General features: G+C 41.2%; 2 protein-coding genes across 6 annotated transcripts in view; one reads left to right on the forward strand and one right to left on the reverse strand.

Moving 5' to 3' along the window:
• GLUD1 (glutamate dehydrogenase 1) overlaps nt 1-12,962 on the reverse strand; it is a 36,691-nt gene extending 23,729 nt beyond the window's left edge. Inside the window, exon 1 of the mRNA XM_027593170.2 lies at nt 12,379-12,962. Coding sequence (XP_027448971.1) covers nt 12,379-12,826 — 448 coding nt within the window. The 5' untranslated portion in view covers nt 12,827-12,962. The remainder of the gene's footprint in view (nt 1-12,378) is intronic.
• Nucleotides 12,963-13,183: 221 nt separating this feature from the next.
• SHLD2 (shieldin complex subunit 2) overlaps nt 13,184-20,500 on the forward strand; it is a 91,975-nt gene continuing 84,658 nt past the window's right edge. For 2 of the 5 annotated variants that reach the window (XM_035724118.1, XM_035724117.1), the window contains exon 1: nt 13,626-13,763. The gene's annotated coding sequence lies outside the window, so the exon portion shown is untranslated. Of the gene's footprint in view, nt 13,249-13,625; nt 13,764-20,500 lie in introns of those variants that run through there. The other 3 variants (XM_027593128.2, XM_027593085.2, XM_027593121.2) reach the window with 3 other exon arrangements.

Consider the following 20,500-nt stretch of genomic DNA (forward strand, 5'->3'; position numbering starts at 1 on the left):
CACCAGAGTAACTGGACAATTCTATACATTATACTATGCTCACAAGTGTAGGTACCACTCTCCTTGCTTTCTTAAGGGAGGGGAAAAGTTATTTTCCCTTATCCAGTGCTTTAAACTAATGCATTCAGTGGGAAACTAAAAACAGCTTGAAAGAGTAACATTCACAAATCTGAGAGCACTCCTATTATTCTAGACACTGACGGTAATTAGAAACTGGACTCCTCCTTGTACAAAACGGTGTAAACAAAATGTGTTTTTTACTGCAGAAGTCCTGGAATGATATGAGTCAGAAACTATACATGTATAACAAAAAAACATGTTTCTGCTGGAAAGAACCCAGGAATTCTTGTTTGTAAAGTGAAATTTTCTTTCCGAGCCACACCCAGTCCAAGAGCTCAGCTACACGCCCGGAAGAGAAGCAGTTAGATCAATTACCTTTCATACCAGCCTTTTCGGCAGGCTAGGAGCCACTGAAGGATTCCAGTGAACTGAGAAGCAGGAGCAGAAGAGTTAGGGGGATGAGCCCTGGAGCAGATGAAGGTGGGGGCACAGGGGGACCCAGGAACCAACGCACATGATACTGCTGGACTAAAGAAAAAACAGATTTTCCTTTCAGCTTTCTAATTAATCAGCGATACACAAATGTTTTTACTTCTGGAAGCAGGAAGACACACTAGCACAGGGTTATTTAAAACTGTTGGTCTGGAAAAAACTCTCCAAGTAGAGCCATAAATAAACTACTCTGTACTGTACCAACACTTGAGACAAAACGAGCCCCAGTACAGGAGTTCACCCATACCTAAGGGAAAGCTAGTTGCTTTCCTTCTTATGGGACTGGAAACCAAAGGTAATTACTAAAAATATACTATCACTTAAAAATTCTTACCCACATTCTATTGGATATTAAGAGTATGATGGCTCTCCACTGTATTGTAAATCCAGTGGATTATGAGATATCAGCACAACTGGGGCGAGTGAGGGACAAAGTGATGTGGCATATACTTGATGTGACACTGACTACCTCAAGTTAGGACAGACCCCACATGTTATACTTCGAAGATCTAAAAGGGGGAAAATGTAGCATTTCTAAATGCCTCCTCTATTTCAAAAATACAGAACTTGAAGACAAAGTCGTTCAGTAAAGCCAAAAAACATGTAATACACACACACACACACAAGAAAACCAGGAAAGCTTGCATGCACATGAGAGGGGGGAGGGCCAGAGGGAGAAGCAGGTTCCTCTCTGTGCAGGGAGCCTGATGCGGGACTCGATCCGGGGACTCCAGGATCATGACCTGAGCTGAAGGCAGTCGCTTAACCAACTGAGCCACCCAGGTGCCCCAAAGCTTAAAGTGTTTTAAACCAAAATGAAACAAGAAGGATCTTATTTGCAGTCTGAATATTTTCACTTTTTCTAAAACCACACCTTTCCTTCTTTTCTGTGGGGTGGAGAGTATGGCAGAGAAGGCTAAAGGTGAGCTGGACCAGCTGGGATTGGATGGGGGTGCAAGGATAGAAACTAGGAGGACCCAAAATTTTATTCCAGGAACGGAGAAAAGCAAATTATGATTTTTTTCTGTCCTAAAGTCCTACAGCACTACGTGTTAGCCTGTGTTGCCATCAGCATTACTAGTGTTCAGGAAGAGGTTAACTGGGTCTCCGAACACAGCACTGGCAGGTATAATGGAGGTGAATACTTGTAGTGAAAAGCAGGAGTCCATGGCTGGCCAAACTAGAAAGGAAACTGGGTGATTACACAGGTGTCATTAGAAACAGGGTCTAGGGCGCCTGGGTGGCTCAGATGGTTAAGCATCTGCCTTCGGCTCAGGTCATGATCCCAGGGTCCTGGGATCGAGTCCCGCATCGGGCCTCCTGCTCCTTGGGAGCCTGCTTCTCTCTCTCTCTCTCTCCCTCTCTCTCTCATGAATAAATAAAGAAAATCTTTAAAAAAAAAAAAAAAAAAAGAAACAGGGTCTAAAAATCAAGGACCACATTCTGACTGGCGCACAGCATAACTCGTACTTCCAGTTCACCAGAGGAAACTAAAGAAACAGCACCCATGGCAACGGTTTATTATTTATCAAACCGGGTCAAGTTGGAGGAAGGGTTGGTGATACAGGTTTGAAATCAGACCTTTCATTCTGAAGAGTAATTAACGCTATCATACAGTTATTTTGAGCTAACTGGTAGCCAGATGTTTCAAAAGAACATTAACAACATGCAGACATCTGTACGCTACACAACACAAAGCAATTTGTGTTTGACTTAATGACTAAAGATATTCCTTGCTATCCTCAAGAGCCTCATGATTGGTGTACAGTATGTTTTTCTAGGAGAAATAAAAATCAAAAGCAAAAATTAGGGGCACCTGGGTGGCTCAGTCGGTTAAGCGGCTGCCTTCGGCTCAGGTCATGATCCCAGGGTCCTGGGATCGAGCCCTGCATCGGGCTCCCTGCTCGGCGGGAAGCCTGCTTCTCCCCCTGCTTGTGCTCCTGCTCTCACTCTCTCTGTCAAATAAATAAATAAAAAATCTTAAAAAAAAAAAAAAGCAAAAGCAAAAATTAGCTGAAGTTGCTATAGTGATGAAGAAACCACACCAGCTCCTTACTTTGAGAAAGATTCAGTGAAAACCACAACTGAGTAGCTTCAATTTTTTTTCCTTCTGCTAGCTGACTCAAAACCAAAAACAGACAAAAAAGCTCCTAGCAACTGAGTCACCATTGTTTTTTTATGATGAATCATTAACTAAACACATTCATGAAAATTCAGATGGTTTTAAAAATTACTTGAATCAAGATCTTTTAATAGGGCTTGATTTATGGGGCGCCTGGGTGGCTCAGTTAAGTGTCTGCCTTCAGCTCAGGTCATGGTCCCAGGGTCCTGGGATCCAGCCCCGCATTGGGCTCCCCGATTGGCAGGAAGCCTGCTTCTCCCTCCCCCACTCCCCCACCTTGTGTTCCCTCTCTCGCTGTGTCTCTGTCAAATAAAAAAAAAAAAAATCTTAAAAAAAAAATGGGGCTTGATTTATTAAAAATTCACTTTCCAACTGTATTCTCTCACTTTTCAGAAAACCAAGAGTTCTACCACATACAGGAAAGCAAAAAGACCTTAGAACTCTTAAAATGCATGCACTAACCCTCTTGCTATTTACTCCTGAGAACATCTTTTTTCTCACTTAATACTGATATAATTTCTAATGTGCAACAGAATGGCATAACTTAATTACAAATGAGGAGAGGAGAGCAAGAAGCAGTGAAGAGCCAGCACTCATCAGCAAGTAATGACCATGGAAAATACGGGAAGTCTCAGATAAAAATTCATTCGGCAATGCAAGGAGCATTTTGTTCCGGAGCAAAGGAAAATCATACCTTTAACTGCTTTTGACAGTTTCCATGTCTGTATTAGAAGGCAGGGAAGCCCCATTATCAAAATCTTTTAAGTGTTTAGGCAGGGAAACCCCATTATCAAAATCTTTTAAGTGTTTTGAAGAGACAAACTTAGTAAGTTCTGGGAAGCGTATGTTTAGCTGATGTTGGAGAAATGAAACGGAAAATATTCCACTTCTTTTCATTAACATTTAAAAGTTGTAACACATATGTATGTGTTCATCAAAACTTAAAACACAGAAAAAACTGAAATCTCCCCTATCAGTATGTAATCCCTGTCTTTTCCTTACGGGTGACCGTCCTTAGCGATTTATGTGTATATATATCTATATATAACCTTCCAAATTATTTCCCTGCACTTAAATACATACTATCTATTGAACATATAGCTTTGTCTTGTGCTTAAGTATTGAACTTACTGCCTAATAGATGGAGGAAAGATTATGAATTAAGAGGGGGGGAATCTTGTTCACTGGTTTCATAGATTGCTTATTCTGATAATAGCAGTAAACTTAGTCCCATCTTCCTACCAAACAGGGTCTTGGAAACAATGCCAGTGTAAGTGATGAATATAAAATTGGACAACATTTAATAAAACATAACGATAACTTGTTATAAAAAGGTTCAAAGGGTAAAGGATCGACATTACAGATACCCAGTTTCATATAAATTATGAATAAGTCTAGGTGATATTTGAGATGGATCTTAAGAGCACGAAGAGAATAGAAGGAGACAGGGAACAGACGGGCACCATAGGTAGAGCGACTGTACTTTGCCAGAGTAAGATCAAGAAAATACATATGCCCGTATTTCCAATTTTCCTAAGGATCATCTTATACCCATCTCCTTTAATTTAAAAATCCAGGCCTTTTTCCTAATAACACTTTCTGGTCCCTGATACCACCCTTTTTCTAACAGTGCCTCAGGCTAGAAATTTGAGTTATCTCATTCTCAGCTCTTCTGCTGCTTAGCCTTCTGGGCCCTCCCAGATTTATGATTATCCACCCAACAAGCATTAAGGGAAAGCTGTTTCTGCTTGCACACCTCTGACACCAAATGTGTGGGTTTTCCACACCAACAGCCAGTTCTCCAAATCTCTGTGGACACCAACTGGTTGTCATACACAATTTAATTCAATTCTGACACTGACTACCTGGAGTTAGCGCAGACCCCACAGATTAAGGGCTTAGTCCCACAAGACTGGCCTTCATTTTCATCACAAGTATTGGATGCCCAGGGTAGTCTTCCTTTTGTCCAACTTGGTTACAAACCCGGGGGCTCCCACACCTCCCTCCTCAGGTTTGGTAATTTCCTATAATGGCTCACAGAACTCAAGTAAGCACTTTTCATGCAGGTATACTGGTTTATTATAAGGGTCCTGAGTACAGGAGCTTCTGTCCCTGTGTAACAGGTGCACCATCCTCCTGGCACATGGATGCATACCAGAAAGCTCTCAGAATCTAGTAGTTTAGGGATTTTTATGAAGGCTTTCTCATGTAGGCATGATGACTGTTAACTCTGTGTCCAACTCCTCTCACCTCCATGGAGGATAGGGGATGGGGCTGAATGTTCCAAGCTACTCATCTTGGCTTAGTCTGGTGGCCAGCTGCCATCCTGAAGCTATGCAGGAGCCCACCAAGAGTTGCCTCATGAAAACAAAAGGTGATGGGGCGCCTGGGTGGCTCAGTTGGTGAAGCGTCTGCCTTCGGCTCAGGTCATGATCCTGGAGTCCTGGGATCGAGCCCCACATCGGGCTCCTCGCTCAGCAGGGAGTCTGCTTCTCCCTCTGCCACTCCCCGTTTGTGCTAGTTCTCTCTCTCAATCTGACAAATAAATAAATAAAATCTTAAACCCCCCCCAAAAAAAACAAAAGATGCTCCTATCACCCAGAAATTCCAAAGGATTTAGGAACTCTGTGTTAGGAACTGGAGTCAAGACCAAATATTAGGACAAAAGAGGCTCTCAGCACCTCTATCACTCAGGAAATTACAAGGATTTTAGGAGCTCTGTGTCAGGAACTAGGGGCAGAGACCAAATAAAGATTTATCATGTCATAAAACCTCACTTTCCACTATTTACAAACACACAGTCTGTCCCTATGACCCCATCACACAGTCCTGCCTCTTGCCTGGGCTGGATCAGTCACCCCCTCTATTTCTCTTTATCCAAAATCATCTTGCCTCCATCCAACTCCTATCCAGCCCTCCCTGCTTAGAGATCAAGACTGTCGTTCCCGGGTATTTTCTTTGAATTCCTATTGCAGCAATGCATTGCTGAGTGTGTTTTCAACCATGTCATTTATTGACTGGTTTTGGGAAAGGAAAACGTAGAAATAGAATACTGAGCTAAAAGCAAAAGGAAAATGACACAGATACCATAGGAGATTTGGGATTCTGTTCTATTTTGAGGAAATCAATGAAAAGACATTTTGAGGGAAAAGAAACAAACAAACAGCTTTGTTGTGTTAAAGCTTTCTCATGGATAGCTCCCCCAGCAAAGACCATAGTACCTGACACAGAGTAGGGAATTAAAAGGCCTGTCATGAACAGGTTAACTATCAGAAATCCCCATGAGCTAAGGAATGCTTCTTAATTAAGCATAAAGTTTAAAGCTCTTGCCTGCAGGGAAAACTAACACATAATGGAAAAACTGATTTATCTGGAATATAATCTATAACTCATAATGAACATAGTCCTTATTCAGTAAACCCCCCAATATGGGGACTATCACCCTTGACTATTATTCTCTTGCTGTTTCTCTCTTGGTCAACGGGATTTAAAAAACAAGAAGTCCATGTAAATCGTAAGGCTCAAATGTACAAAATGCCTTTTTTTTTTTAAGGTCCATGTCCACATATTTATGATAATGATACATGGCAAAAGAAGTCACATTACTGACAACATTTAGAATTTTCATTTGTGTCATCTTTCACATTTTCCTCTAGCCAAGAAGCAATTCAGATAAGTTAAAAGGTCTGACAGGCTTTGTCTAAGAACAATCTGGAGAAATAGCAATTCATGACAAACCCTAACTTCTGAGTTTTTAAGGAAGAGACACCCAGAAGAAAGCCATGTTAAAACGATTCCTTTGAAAACCCTTAAAGATACACCTTCTAACACTCTGGTACAGGAGTTGTTCTGGCTGACATGTTAAACTGTTGAACACCACGCTCTTCAAACCTTTCAGTGGAAAACTCTCATTAGAATGTTCTTTCATGGCCTACCGGAATAAATGGACCTGTAAGGATTTCATATATGAGCAGGTTTTATATGCACACTTGTTGGAATATGCATGCATTTTCTAGACAGAAAGGGGGCCCTCTAATAGCTTTTAACACATTTCAAATGATCCAAAGTGTTAGGAGTCACTGTGTTGAGGGCATGACATGGTTCTTAATCGCTGCTTGGGATACAACTTGTCATTTTTTTATGTGAATAAATCCCGGACAATAATGATTAAGGAGGTGGGTGCTGGAGCCAGAGGACGGGCGCCTGAACCCCAACTCTGCTACTGTTAACTGGGGACGTTACTGGAGGAGTCTTCGCTTTTCAGCCCTAGTATCCGTATTTGAAAATCGGGGACAACCGTGTGTTCATGAGGTTGTTATGAAGAATAAAACTGATGATGCGTGAAAAGCTCTTAGCAAAATGCCTGGTGTCCACAGAGAGTTCAACAAATGTTAGCTGTTAGATTACCCCTTGCTTTGCCAGTTGACCTGTGTGGAGACAGGATCTCCCAGGTACCGCTGCCTTTGTAAAAGGAAATTAAGGTCTGGAGCAGCCCTCTCCCCGCAGGCTGCTCTGCGCTTGGTGAAACCTGTCCTGCCTTTAGCCGTAGTATTTCATACACGAACGCTTCAGTCTTGATACTGAGTACTGTAATCTACATTAATTTTTGCCTCTGGAAAGGGGAAAACATTGCCTCACTGGGATAGCTACATCAGTTTTAGGTAACAGCTTTGGATGGAAGATGATTGTTATTTCATGGGGAAGACCTGGGCAGAGCTGCTTCATTTTTCATTTTATAACCGTTATTGCTATTTGAATATCTGAATGATATACAGCTATTTTAACAGGAGCTTCTTGGGTACAGCCATCATGAGCTATTTATGAATCAATGTTCTTCAATGCAGTGATATTAGAGGTCTAAAATTTTTTTTTGTATTATGAAAATATTATTATGCAAAATAAATGGGGGGGAAAAACCCCAAAACATCCTGAAGTCCTATGTTAGGCTATTGCCTAGGAATTCTTCAACATCCGAAAGCTAATTATTTTGGTCTTTATTGGTTCCTGGCAGAACCCTCAGCACCTTTAAACATCATTGGACAAAAACAATTTTCTTAATCTATGTTATTATCAGTAGCTGTATATCCAATTTCTTCCCTCTAAATGCCAGAAAGTTCATGTTCAATTTTTATTTCTTGTACTTAAAATTTAAACACTGCCAGTTTTATTGAAGTTTAATATACTGGTACTTGTCCTCCAATTTTTGATGCCCCAATTCCTGCAACGTGTACTTTGCATAATGAGTGGGCAGTGTTTGTGTTCCTGCATATGGGCTTTTTTTAAAACTGCCTGAGCCAGTCAGCTACATGGATTCGCCCCAAGTGAGGGGAAGACTGAATGGCCGTCTGATGCACTGGTCTCCACCACATTCCTAGCTCTTCATTCTCTAGTATACTTGCCCGAGGGGGGCAGGTCAGAGGTATTTGGCTTCTGTGAAATTCAAAGGCCTCTATGATGGCAACTCAGTTCTGGATTTAATTAAAAAGGATTAAAAACAACAGCAGCAGCAACAACAAAACCCTCAGGGATGAGGGCTAGGGGGAAGAACACATTACAAATTACCTGTCTTTTAACGGAATTTTCAGATTGAGTTAAATCCTAAATTTAATTTATCTACAAAGGCTACATTTTATCTTGTGGGAGCAGATGCGGACACACGCTCCTACTTCAAGATTAGGGAGCGTGAGAGTTTATTCAAAGTTACCCAAATTGTGACGGCTGTCAACCTGGCACAGCAGAAGTCAGTCAGAAACAATTTTTTTTTCAGGGAAGGCAGAGCATGTGTCATTTTTAAACAGTATCAGTACTTTCTTCCAGTCTTCCTCCAAAGCACTACCATTCACCATACAGTTATAACCCAGAGGACAGGGGGACTGACACTACACTGACCCCAATCCTCAGCTGCCTCCCATACCCCCACCCCTGCATCCTGTCCCCCAGAGCCAAGAACAAAGACCATCTACCTCCCAGTTTCTTTTCTGCATTTTGGCTTAAAAAACAAGTCGATGGGTTAACATAGTTTGTGCTTTTTTTTTTTTTTTTGTACTGGTATTTACAGTTAAAAGATTTAGGGTCAGTGTATCAGACTATTCCATTTATAGTCCACCAACTTTATTTAAAATGATAATTTTAGAAAGTTCTATGATAGAAGGAAGAAGCAGTAACAGGGAATTTTGGCTTAATAGTTCTAATAAGGTGGGGGAGAACAAGCTGGGAGAGAAAGTTAAATTGCTCCTACATCAATGATTGCTATTATCAATCCGTACTTCTCCCCCAAAATTGACTTTATTTAAAAAAAAATTTTTTTAAGACTTATTTGAGGGGCGCCTGGGTGGCTCAGTCGTTAAGCGTCTGCCTTCGGCTCTCAGGTCATGATCCCAGGGTCCTGGGATCGAGCCCCACATCGGGGAAGCCAGCTTCTCCCTCTCCCACTCCCCCTGCTTGTGTTCCCTCTCTCGTTATCTCTCTGTCAAATAAATAAATAAAATCTTTAAAAGAAAAAAAAAGATTTATTTGAGAGAAAAAGAGAGAGGGAGCAAGAGCGGGAGGAGGGGGAGAGGGAGAGAGAATTTAAAGCAGACTCCCCGCTGAGTGCAGAGCCCAATGCAGGGCTGGATCCCACGACCCTGATGACCACCTGAGCTGAAACCATGAGTCAGCTGCTTAACTGACTGTGCCCCCCAGGCGCCCCCCAAAACTAACTTTTAAATGATAAACTTCTTTCTGAAAAGGTACTGCATACTGGTCGCAGAACCACGGGCCAATAAAATAGTTTATTCTGAGAAAGTTAACAGAAACAATCACTGATGTTTTCAGACATGTAAGAAAGTTTGAAAAAGTCTTCTCAAAGCAGAAATTCCCACAATATTCATCTTTGATGAAATTCAGGCTGCTCTTAAAATTTTCCCTTCAGAGCCTATAGCATACTTTTGCAAATCCTTAATAGATGCAGAATCTGATGGTTTCAGTTAAATATGCTTTGTGGGAAAAAAAGCAAAAAAAAACCCAAAATGTATTATTAAATATTTACTTGGAATAAAGTACACATCAGCCACCCCCAGGTCTTAAAACCACCTGTTTCTCTTACACAGATTATAATTAGATTGTTACTTTGCTTCAACCTTGAAAATTGTATTTTGGAAAACTCAGGTAGAAGGTCACTCTTGAGGAAAGATTAGATGCAGAAAACTGAGGGTTATGGAAAGGATGGAGCAGACAAGGCTGTGTGCACGCATGTGCGCGCGTGTGTGTGTGTTTGCGAAGAACACTGGTAGAAAAGGCAGCTGAGGTGGTGAGAGAAAAGTGTGTTTAAAAGGGAAAGATCTACTGAAGTCACAGGGATTATTCAAAGCATCCTTAAAAATTTCAATCATCTAATATGTTTTGTATTTCCAAGACCAGAGTGCAACCAAGGAGGTCAACAACATTTTTATAAGTAACAAAAAGTTTAATTGGAGACAAAAATTACTCAAAGTAAGGTGCTCGTAGAATATACATTCTCTGCAGTCAGATGAAGGTAATAAATGGGAAGAAAGATCCTGGAGTGTTAGGAAAGCAAAGCATTTAAGTCCACATTACCCAAATTTTGCTGATCATCTATTTAGCACACTGTTCATTATGTTGAGCACACCAAAATATTTTTAAGGGCTTTCAGAGAGAAATAATCCTGCCCAAATCTATTATCTCCATAAAGTCTTTCAAATTCCTTAATACATTTATCACTTTATAGAGGCCAATTTTTCTTTCATGTTATGTTCTCTTGCAACGCCTGCTACTAATTATTAGTTGCAATTCAGTTTCTCTATGTTTAGAAGCTGGGAGTTAATAGCACTTTCAGTACATGCCTTCTGTAATGTAAATGGAATAAACTGAAGAGAGAATTGTATCTCACACTTCAGTACAAGCAAATGCTACAATAACAGTGCCTTAATATGGCTGATGCCATCTGTTGCTACGTTCAATATTTTGTTATTAAAACTGCTGTGGCAACAAGAGGAGGATGACTGACAAACCATGCTAAATTTCAGTTGCTTTAGTGAGTTTGTGGAGTTGATTTATAAAGATAGGAGAGGGGTTGGCATATGAAGAATAGAGGAATATGAAGAACTTCAAAGAAACGAAATCAGATCCTGCAGAAAATCATATATAATGGTTTACTTATCTTTTAAGTGACTGGAAAATACTGCCAAGAGGATAGTAATATAAACTAGATGGCCATTTTAAGGAAACACTGCAAGTTAGTATTTGCTAACTTCTCTTCCTCCAACAACCTTGTTTGCTTTTCTTGGGAGTCTAAACTTGTATTCTTGGTTTAGAGAGTAAGGGAGTAGTAGGAAGAAGGAGGTGATGTAGGAGACTGTAACTTTTATATAATTTGGAGGTGCAAAGGGAAATTAGAGGTCAGAGTGGTTTAAACATTAGTTTGAGAAGAGGAAACAGAGCTAGAGGATAATTAAGCTTTAAAGGCATGTCCTAGAAGAGGGTGGGGTCAATGCAAATTTAGCAAGTAAATCATTAAACAGTTTCAGGCAATCTTTGTCCCCGGCTTGGAAATGCCAGCAGAGCTCAAATTTTTCTAGATTTCTAAAAATTATCCTTAGAAGGCAGCTAGTATAATAGAACACTGTACCAGGCTCATGGAGACAAAGGGTCCAGCCCAACATCCTCTCTGTGCGTATTAGCCAAGCAACCTCCAGAAGACTTCAACTCCCTGGGTCCTTTAATTCAACATCATTTATTTTAATAGAAAAAAAGTGGTTGTGCCCTTTTTCTAGGTTATGCTTAAGCACTTTTAACATGTATGGTGCAATTTACTGGGGAAAGATTTTTTTTTTTTAAAGTTTATTTGCTCGAAGGAAGCAATCTGACTGCAGAAGCCAAATCTACAGATACTCAAAAATGTAACTACAGCATAACTCGGTGACTACCAAATTGTAAGCGACTCAACTCCTTTCTTCAGTACTTTATCTTTTCCCCAAGCTCAAATCTGGTGCTAGCCAGGACCAGTACACACCCCCAGGGCTATTTCATTCCATTGGCTGGCGGGCCGTCCTGCATTCTACACCCTTTAGATTTACTGTCAGGGCGCCCGGTGTTGTTTGTCGGGGATGTTACGTCGCTCTTGTATTACTTTTTTTTTTTTTTTTTTTTGGTGTGTGCAGAACAGAAGCAGTCAGGGCAGAAAATAACATGATTTAAAAGACCAACGTGTAATTAGTAAAATCATTTGGTTCGTTAAAACTGTCTAGAAACCTAAAAGGCAAGAACTTTGTATGTTTCTGTATCATTTGTCACTGATGTAAAAATGAGTGGGGAAAAAAAAACCCGGAAATAATTATTTCATAGTTTCTGTTCGGGTGTGTCACAGAAGCTCACAAAAACTTGCAAAGGCACAATCAGATTGGCCGGTCATTCCCATTTCTAGAAGTCCATTTCGTCAGGACCCACCCTGGGTGTCACCTACACTGGGACCAAAAAGAGCGGTGGAGCAACTATCCTACATACAGCATCCACCTGCAGGGGCAGGGGATGACGGCTCACGGGGCAGAAGATAGGACCACTACGTGGCGGTTTGGGGAGGAAAAAAAAAAAATCACTGTCCGTGCGAGCCTGACACATCCGCGGCTGAGGCCGGAGGGGGCCAGTGCCCATCCGGGCCGGGCAGGGCCGCGGGGGAAGGCGCGAGGGGCTTGGCCGGCGCTCACCTCCCTTGCAGGGCGTGCGGTGCTGGCTGTGCTGGGCCCGGTAGCCTTCGATGACCTCCCAGGAGCCGTCGTCGCGCCGGATGGGGAAGCTCAGGCTCAGCACATGGTTGCAGGGCTTGATGATCCGCAGGATGCCGCGCACCCGGTTCCGCTTCTGCTCCTCGCTCTCCCGGGTCTTGAGGTCCTCCACCAGCTTGTCCTCCACGATGCTGGCGCCGCGGTCGAAGAAGCCCTCCACCATCTTGAAGAAGTTGGGGTCGTCCTCGCGGTCGGCCGCCGCCTCGCTGTAGTGTCGCCGGGTGGGCGGTGCGAGCCCCGGCTGCGGGGCCGCGACCGCGGGCTGCCCGCGGGCCCGGCCCAGCAGCGCGGCCAAGTCGGCCGCCGCGGAACCCAAGGCGGCGGGCCCTGCGCGGGACAGCAGCAGCGCTTCGCCCAGGCAGCGGTACATGGCGGCGGGGCGGAGGCCGCGGAGCAGAGAAGCTCTCGGAGGCCGGGGAACGGAGGGAGGGAGGAAGGAAGGGCCCGGCGCAGGCTGCCCTTTTAAGCTGCAGCTTCCTGCCCCCTGGGCTGTCCCCTCCCCTCCGGCGCCCGCCGCCTAACGGGGAGGACGGACTTTGGGGGCAGCAGGCCCAAGTCGCCTCTGAACTGCAGGGCTTGGCGGGGGGGGAGGCGGTGCGCGCCGCCCAGGGAGCCGGGCCTCCGCCTCTGCCGCGGCCTCGCCCGGCCTCCCAGGCGGCGGCGCGTGCCTGCAGGGGCGTTCGGGGGCGCGCAGGCGCGGGCTGGCCCAGTGCGCATGCTCGCGCCGGACGGGGAGGGGGAGGGGCGAGGACTCCGCGGGCTGGCTGGATCTACAGGGAGGCGGTGTCTCAGGTCTGTGCGCGCCCCCGACCTCGACCTGGGGAGGGGGCCAGCGTGGGGAGGGGGCAGCTTGGGAAGTGGGCTTGCCGGGGGAGGTGCTTGTCCGCCTCTGGGGGGCGCTGAGAGGCCGATACCCGGGCCCCTGCAGGGGTGAGGGTGGTGCGGTCTGGCGGCCGGCCGGCCGGGCCGAGTGAGTCACTGGTGTCCCTCCTTTCCGCCGCACGCCGTCGGGCGGGGCGGCCGTCCTGCACGCCTCCCCCCCCCCCCCCCCCCCGCCCGTCCTCTGGTGTCTTTGCAGAGCGGGCTGAGGGGCGCTGAGACCGAGAAGCTGCGGTTGAAGGCGGGGCTGTGGGCTTGGCTCTGCCCTCGGGGAATGCGAAGCACTTAATGTTATCGAGTCAAGTTTTTGAGGTGGCTTGCGGGAAATGGAAAGGAGGCCTGGGAGCTGGGGAATCCCTTACCGTCTGGCCTTAAACAAAAAATGAAGTTTTCAATTTTGCCCCATGTAACCACTCATCAATGTCAAGGTAAAAGTTATGTGAATCATAGCTTTATAACATTTACTCACCGTGTTTCCGCTTTTCAGAAATACGTTCTTGAAATGGTCTATAAACAAAGACACTCTAGAAATGCAATAATAATACTCCAGCACATTCTCAGTAATATATGTATTAAGTGGTCCAGAGTAGGATTTGCAAACATTAAGCTTCATGAGGGTTAATTTTGTACTTACACATACTTGAGAAATGCTAAAGTCCTATGCTCCTTTGGGTAGGTGAGGCACATGTTTCAGTCTAATGACTCAGTCTTTAAGAAAAGGTACCAAACAAAGGCTACCTTCCCAGCTTTAGTAGTCCGGGTGTACTTTGGTGGTTATAAAATGGCACCTTTTTGACTTGGAAAACTACTTTACTTCCTGACATTCATTTTATTCATCTATTAGAATATGGAAGAGAATGTTCTTAATTCTTAGAATATACTGCGAAGTATAAAGTGGTAATGTAGAGCAGTTAAATTACATTCATCTATCTCAGTGTACTTTCAAAGCAAAGAAGATGCAGATTATATTTTATCTTATTTGCTAGATAAATGTATCATTATATTTGTTGTTTTTCAGTGAAAAATATTTTCTGAACTGAATCCTGAATTTGTCTTGTTGGTAAAAACATTAAGGTACCAAATTTCCTTTTCACTTGATGGTATTATCATTTTACACTGCAGAAAAAAACCCATGAAAACCAAACCCCAGATACTAAAATTTTAGAATAAAGTAAATTAGCATCCATAAACGTGGACATTTTTTTGTTTCAGATTAAATTCTTCCGTATGTTTCGAGGAAAGTGGTTTAAAAGCTTAGTTTTATTGCTCTGTTTATCTCTTTCGTGATAACCATAGCCTTCAGAAAAATAAATGTTTAACTTTGCTTCTTCCCAAGTTTTACTCATCCGAATTCAAAAGTTAGAAAGGGTACGGAAGTAGTGAGGAAATTATTTTTAACTGAGAGTCTCCTATCTATAAATGTCTTACAAAATGGCTTCATAAGAACCTCCAAAATAGATGCTTTTAGTTTTTAAATCTTCATTATGTTTTAAAATTATATATAAGTTGTAAAAAAATTCAGACTGTACAGATAAGTTTTTTTTTTTTTTTTTTAAGATTTTACTTATTTATTTGACAGAAAGAGAAAACAGGAGCAGGGTGAGAGGCAGAGGGAGAAGTAGACTCCCAGCTGACCTGGGAGCCTGATGGTGGGGCTGGATCCTCCCAGGACCCTGGGATGATGACCTGAGCTGAAGGCAGCTGATTAACCAACTGAGCCACCCAGGCACCCCCAAATGTTACAGATAAGTTTAAAGAAAAGAGTGAAATTTTCCAAACAGTACTCCTCCTTCCCCCATTTAGTAAGTAGTTGGAGTATTTCTTTTTAAACTAAAAAGTAGGTATTATAATTCCTGATTTAATGGAAGAGGGAACTAAAGCTCACAGAGACCAAGTAAATTATTGATGGTCACCTAGCTGGTAAATTGCAGACTGAGATTCAAATCTGTGTATTTGACTCCAAAGTCATTCTATTGCTACTATTCCAAGAAATATTTTAAGTATTTGTTGCATTTAGTTTAAACTACTGTGATGTAAGGTCTAGTAAGTTTCAGCTTCACATTGATGATTTATTTTATTTTAATTTCCAGTATAGTTAGCATACAGAGTTATATTAGTTTCAGGTGTACAATATAGTGATTCGACAATTCTATATGTTACATTGATGATTGCTTTATAAAATATACAGTTGTTTTGCAAATTAAAGTTTAAATTTATTAGTAATTTCCATTTCAAAAGGAAGACAGAATTTAACTGAAGGGAATTTTGGTTTTTTGATAACATTCAACAAAGACAAATCAATTTTCTGCCTTTGACATGTATGAGTTTTCCTTAGCTGTTTTAAAATTCCAGGTCATTTTTCTTTGATCCGTTGCATGCTTTTATGTTTTCAAGTGCTTTTAAAAATATTTCAGAAGACAAATTTTAGGATTTAGAAAGACATAGCATAAAAATAAAAGAACACCATAGTCTTTTAAAAAATGATTTGAAAAAGTAATACATACTTTCTACCTTGTGTCTCTTCATATTTGTCTTTTTTGGACGTTTCATTTAGACGGAATGATACAATATGTGGCCCTTTGTGACTGGCTTCCTTCACTTAGGATAATGTTGTAAAGATTCATCTATGTTATAGCATGGATCAGTATTTCATTTCTTTTTATGGCTAAATAGTATTCATCGTATGACTCTGTCTCATTTTGTAATGCATTCATCATGGACATTTGGGTTATTTTCACTTTTCGGCTGTTGTGAATAATGCTATTATGAACATTCTTGTACAAGTTTTTGTGTGGACATATGTTTTCAGTCCTCTTGGGTATATACCTAGGAATGGAATTGCTGTTTAACCTTTTGAGAAAAAAAAGTTTTTTAACCTTGAGAAACTATCAAACTGTTTTCCACAGAGTTGTACCATTTTAATTCTTATTAGCAGTGTATGAGGGATACAATTTCTTTGCATCCTCCCCAACACATATTATAATCTGGGGTGAAGTGGTAGCTCATTTTGGTTTTGATTTGCATTTCCTTGGTGGCTAATGATGCTGAACATCTTTTCATATGCTCATTGGCCATTCGTATATCTTTTCTTGGAGAAATGCCTATTCATTTCCTTTTCCTATTTTTTTTTAAAGGATAGAGAGCTTTATTTATTTTTTAAGATTTTATTTATTTATTTGACAGAGAGAGAGAAAGAGAAATCACAAGTAGGCATAGCGGCAGGCAGAGCTGGAGTGAGAAGTAGGCTCCCTGCTGAGCAGAGAGCTCGATGTGGGGCTCCATCCCAGGACCCTGGAATCATGACCTAAGCTGAAGGCAGACGCTTAATCGACTGAGCCACCCAGGTGCCCCTCCTTTTCCCATTTCTAAGTTGGATTATTTCTCCTTTTTATTGTTGAGTTGTAACGGTTCTTTACATATTCTAGGTACAAATCCCTTATCAGATACATGATTTGCAAGTGTTTTCTACTATTCTGTTGTCTATTTGCTTTTTTTTTTTAAGATTTTATTTATTTGCGAGAGAGAGAGAGAGAGAGAGAGAGAGAGAGAGAGAGAGAGAGAGAGAATGGGAGGGGGGAGGGAGAGAGGGAGAAGCAGACTCCCCGCTGAGCAGGGTGGGACTCGATGGATCATGACCTGAGCCGGAGGCAGTTGCTTAACCAACTGAGCCACCCAGGTGCCCTCTGTTCACTTTTTTGATGGTGTCTTTTGAAGCACAAAAATTTTAAAGTTTGATGTCCAATTTATAAATGTTTTCTTTTATTGCTTGTGCTTTTGGTATCATGTCTAACAAATCATTGTCTAATTGGAGGTCATGAAGATTTATACCTATGTTTTCTTCTAAGAGTCTTATAGTGTTAGCTTTTACATTTAGGTCTTTTTATATTTAGTTCTTTTATGTTTTAGGTCTCAAAATGGATTTTGAATTGATTTTTGTATATGGAATGAGGAAGGAATCCAATTTCATTCTTCTGCCTGTGGATATCCATTTGTTCAAAAGGCTATTTCTTTTCCCATTTAATTGTCTTCACACTCTATCGAAAATTAATTGACCTAAATGTGAAGATTTATTTCTGGACTCTTGAGTTCTTTTCCACTTGCTCACATGTCTCTCTTTATGCTAGTACCACACCATTTTGATTACTCTAGCTTTGTAGTAGATTTTGATATTGGGAAGTGTGAGTCCTCAAACTTTGTTCTTTTTCAAGATTGTTTGGTTATTCTGAGTCCCTTGATTTTTCATATGAATTTTAGGGTCAACTGTTTAATTTTTGCACAGACTCTGGCTGGAATTTTGATTGGGATTGCGTTGAATCAATTTGGAGAGCACCATTTTAATGATATCACATCTCTGACTCATGAACACGAGATGTTTTTTCATTTGTTTAGGTCTTTAAAAATTGCTCTCAGCAATGTTGTCTTTTTATAATAAAAGTTCTGTACTTCTTTCATTAGGTGCTTGGGTGGCTCAGTCCATTAAGCGTCTGACTCTTGATTTTAGCTCAGGTCACGATCGCAGGTCATGATCTCGGGGTGGTGAGATCGAGCCTGTGTTGGGCTCTGTACTCAGCGGGGAGTCTGTTTGAAATTCTCTCTCTCTTTCCCTCTGCCCTTCCTTGCCCTGCTCATGCGTGCAGGCGCTCTCACTCACTCTCTCTCTCAAATAAATAAATAGATCTTTAAAAACAAGTTTATTGCTGAGGCTTTTATTTTTTTTGATGCTATTGGAATTGTTTCCTTAACTTCCTTTTTAAGTTCTTGTTTTCATCTTACAGAAATAGAATTGATTATTGTATATTGATCTCTTATGTTTTAACTTTATTGAACTCATTTATTAGTTTTCATAATTATTTTAGTGGATTTCTTAGGATTTTCTATATACAAGATCATCTGCAAAGGGAGATAGTTTTACTTCTTCCTTTCCAATAGATGTATTTTATTTTACTGCTCATTTTTTGGTTATTGTGCAGTATTTCATTGTATGTGTGTGCCATAATTTCTTTTTGCTAGTCCCTCATTGATGGACACATAAATTGCTTCCAATACCTGGAAGTTACAGCAGTGCTACAGTGAATAACCTATTACACAGAACATCAGTTTTCAGACTTTATCTCAGGACGACTTTGCCTTCTCAAGTATGAGTAGTGAATTTGAACTTAGGAAGAATTTAACAGTGGTCAAAATTTTGTTTTCCTATAAAGTTGTTTAGTTCTCATTTGACATAATTTGTTACTCTATGTAGACAAGTCAAATATTTAACTTTTTCAACAAGGGCTTTTAAACCAGGAACTAAGAATCTTGATATTTCTTTTATTAGGTCACCATCTTTCTCATTTTAATATTTTTTAAACAGATTTTGTTTTTTTATGTTTGTTTTTTAAAGATTTTATTTATTTGAGAGAGAGACACACAGATAGTGACAGAGATAGCAAGAGAGAGCACAAGCAGGGAGGAGAGGGAGAAGCAGGCTTCTGCCGAGCAGGGAGCCTGAGATAGGGCTTGATCCCAGGAACCTGGGATTATGACCTGAACCAAAGGCAGACGCTCAACTGACTGAGCCCCCCAGGTGCCCCTTAATAGATTTTATTTGTGACAACATTTTATTTTATTTATTTATTTTTAAGTAGACTCCATGCCCATTGTGGGGCTTGAACTCACGACCCGGAGATCAAGAGTTGCATGGTCTGTTGACTGAAACAGCCAACCTGTTTCAATAGGTTTTAGTTCACAAGTGCTTATTAGCACTTCATTAATCAGCCAGTTGAGTGTGTGAAGAGAAGAGAACTTTGTACTAAGGGAACACCATATGCAAAGGCCTGAAGGTAAATGAGACCATGATTTTTTTTTTTTTTAAAGATTTTATTTATTTATTTGAGAGAGAGAGAGAGAGAATGAGAGATAGAGAGCACGAGAGGGAAGAGGGTCAGAGGGAGAAGCAGACTCCCCACTGAGCGGGGAGCCCGATGCGGGACTCGATCCCGGGACTCCAGGATCATGACCTGAGCCGAAGGCAGTCGCTCAACCAACTGAGCCACCCAGGCGCCCGAGACCATGATTTGAGAGTATAGGGTAGCATACACTTTGGTTAAAAGCAATTTGATCATTGTAACGGTTTGGTTTAAACAGAAATTTGGTTGAGGGTTGCCTGGGTGGCTCGGTCAGTTAGGGATCTGGCTCTTGATTTTGGTTCAGGCCATGATCTCAGTGTCATGGGATCCGGCCTGCACTGGGTTCCGTGCTCCCCCGGGAGTGCGCTTGGGATTCTCTCTCCCTCACCTTCTGCCTCCCCTTCAAATAAATAAATTAATGAAAAACAAAAACAAAAACAAAAAACAGCATTTTGGTTGAAAAATGAATATCCCCTTGTTCCTTTTCTTTCCCCCTCCAGTATTGGTAATTTTGGTGCATCATGGATTATTTTTTAAGCCTTTGTGCTATAATTTTCAGGAAAATTTTTTCTAATACTTTTGTGTTTCTAATTGATTTTCAGAAAAGTTATAATTTTCATTTTTTTGTCCCCTTTAGTGAGCATGTTATTTTAGTAAGTAAAAAAGAAACTATACCCAAGAAAAGGATCTGGAATTTTCAGGATTTATAGTCTTTTTCCTTTTAAAAACTATTTTTTCTAATAAATTACATGTCACTTATATCTACTTGTGTAGTTTGGTTAAGTTTTCATTTTGCTGTTGCTGAATAATATTCAACAAAGGTTTTTATCAACTCTTGCTTAAGGGTTCTTTCCATGTTGTGAGTAAATGTGAAAACTCATTGTAGAAACTTTTATTTCTTTAAGCATAGTATGCAAGAAACAAATGAGGTATCTTAAAAATTAACTATACTAAGGTGGGATTCTGAGTTCACCTCCATGTAATTCATTATGTCTCTTCCTTTTCCTTTGTTTTTAATTGAGATCTTTTGTTTTCCTTATATGTAAAAAGGATAGCACATTTAATTATTCATCATTCCAGATGCCTCACCATCCAGCTCCATTTATTGATCTGTGTAGCTGACTCTTTATAAGATCAAATCTTTATTCTAAATGCTTTCCCATTTTCTTTTTGGAAATTTTAAAGATTTTATTTATTTATTTTAGAGAGAGAGAGCAGGGGAAGGGGCAGAGACAGAGGGAGAGAGAATCTCAAGTAGACTCCCTGCTGAGTACAGA

The sequence above is a fragment of the Zalophus californianus genome, chromosome 15, assembly GCF_009762305.2.
Source record: "Zalophus californianus isolate mZalCal1 chromosome 15, mZalCal1.pri.v2, whole genome shotgun sequence".
Lineage (NCBI taxonomy): Eukaryota > Metazoa > Chordata > Mammalia > Carnivora > Otariidae > Zalophus > Zalophus californianus.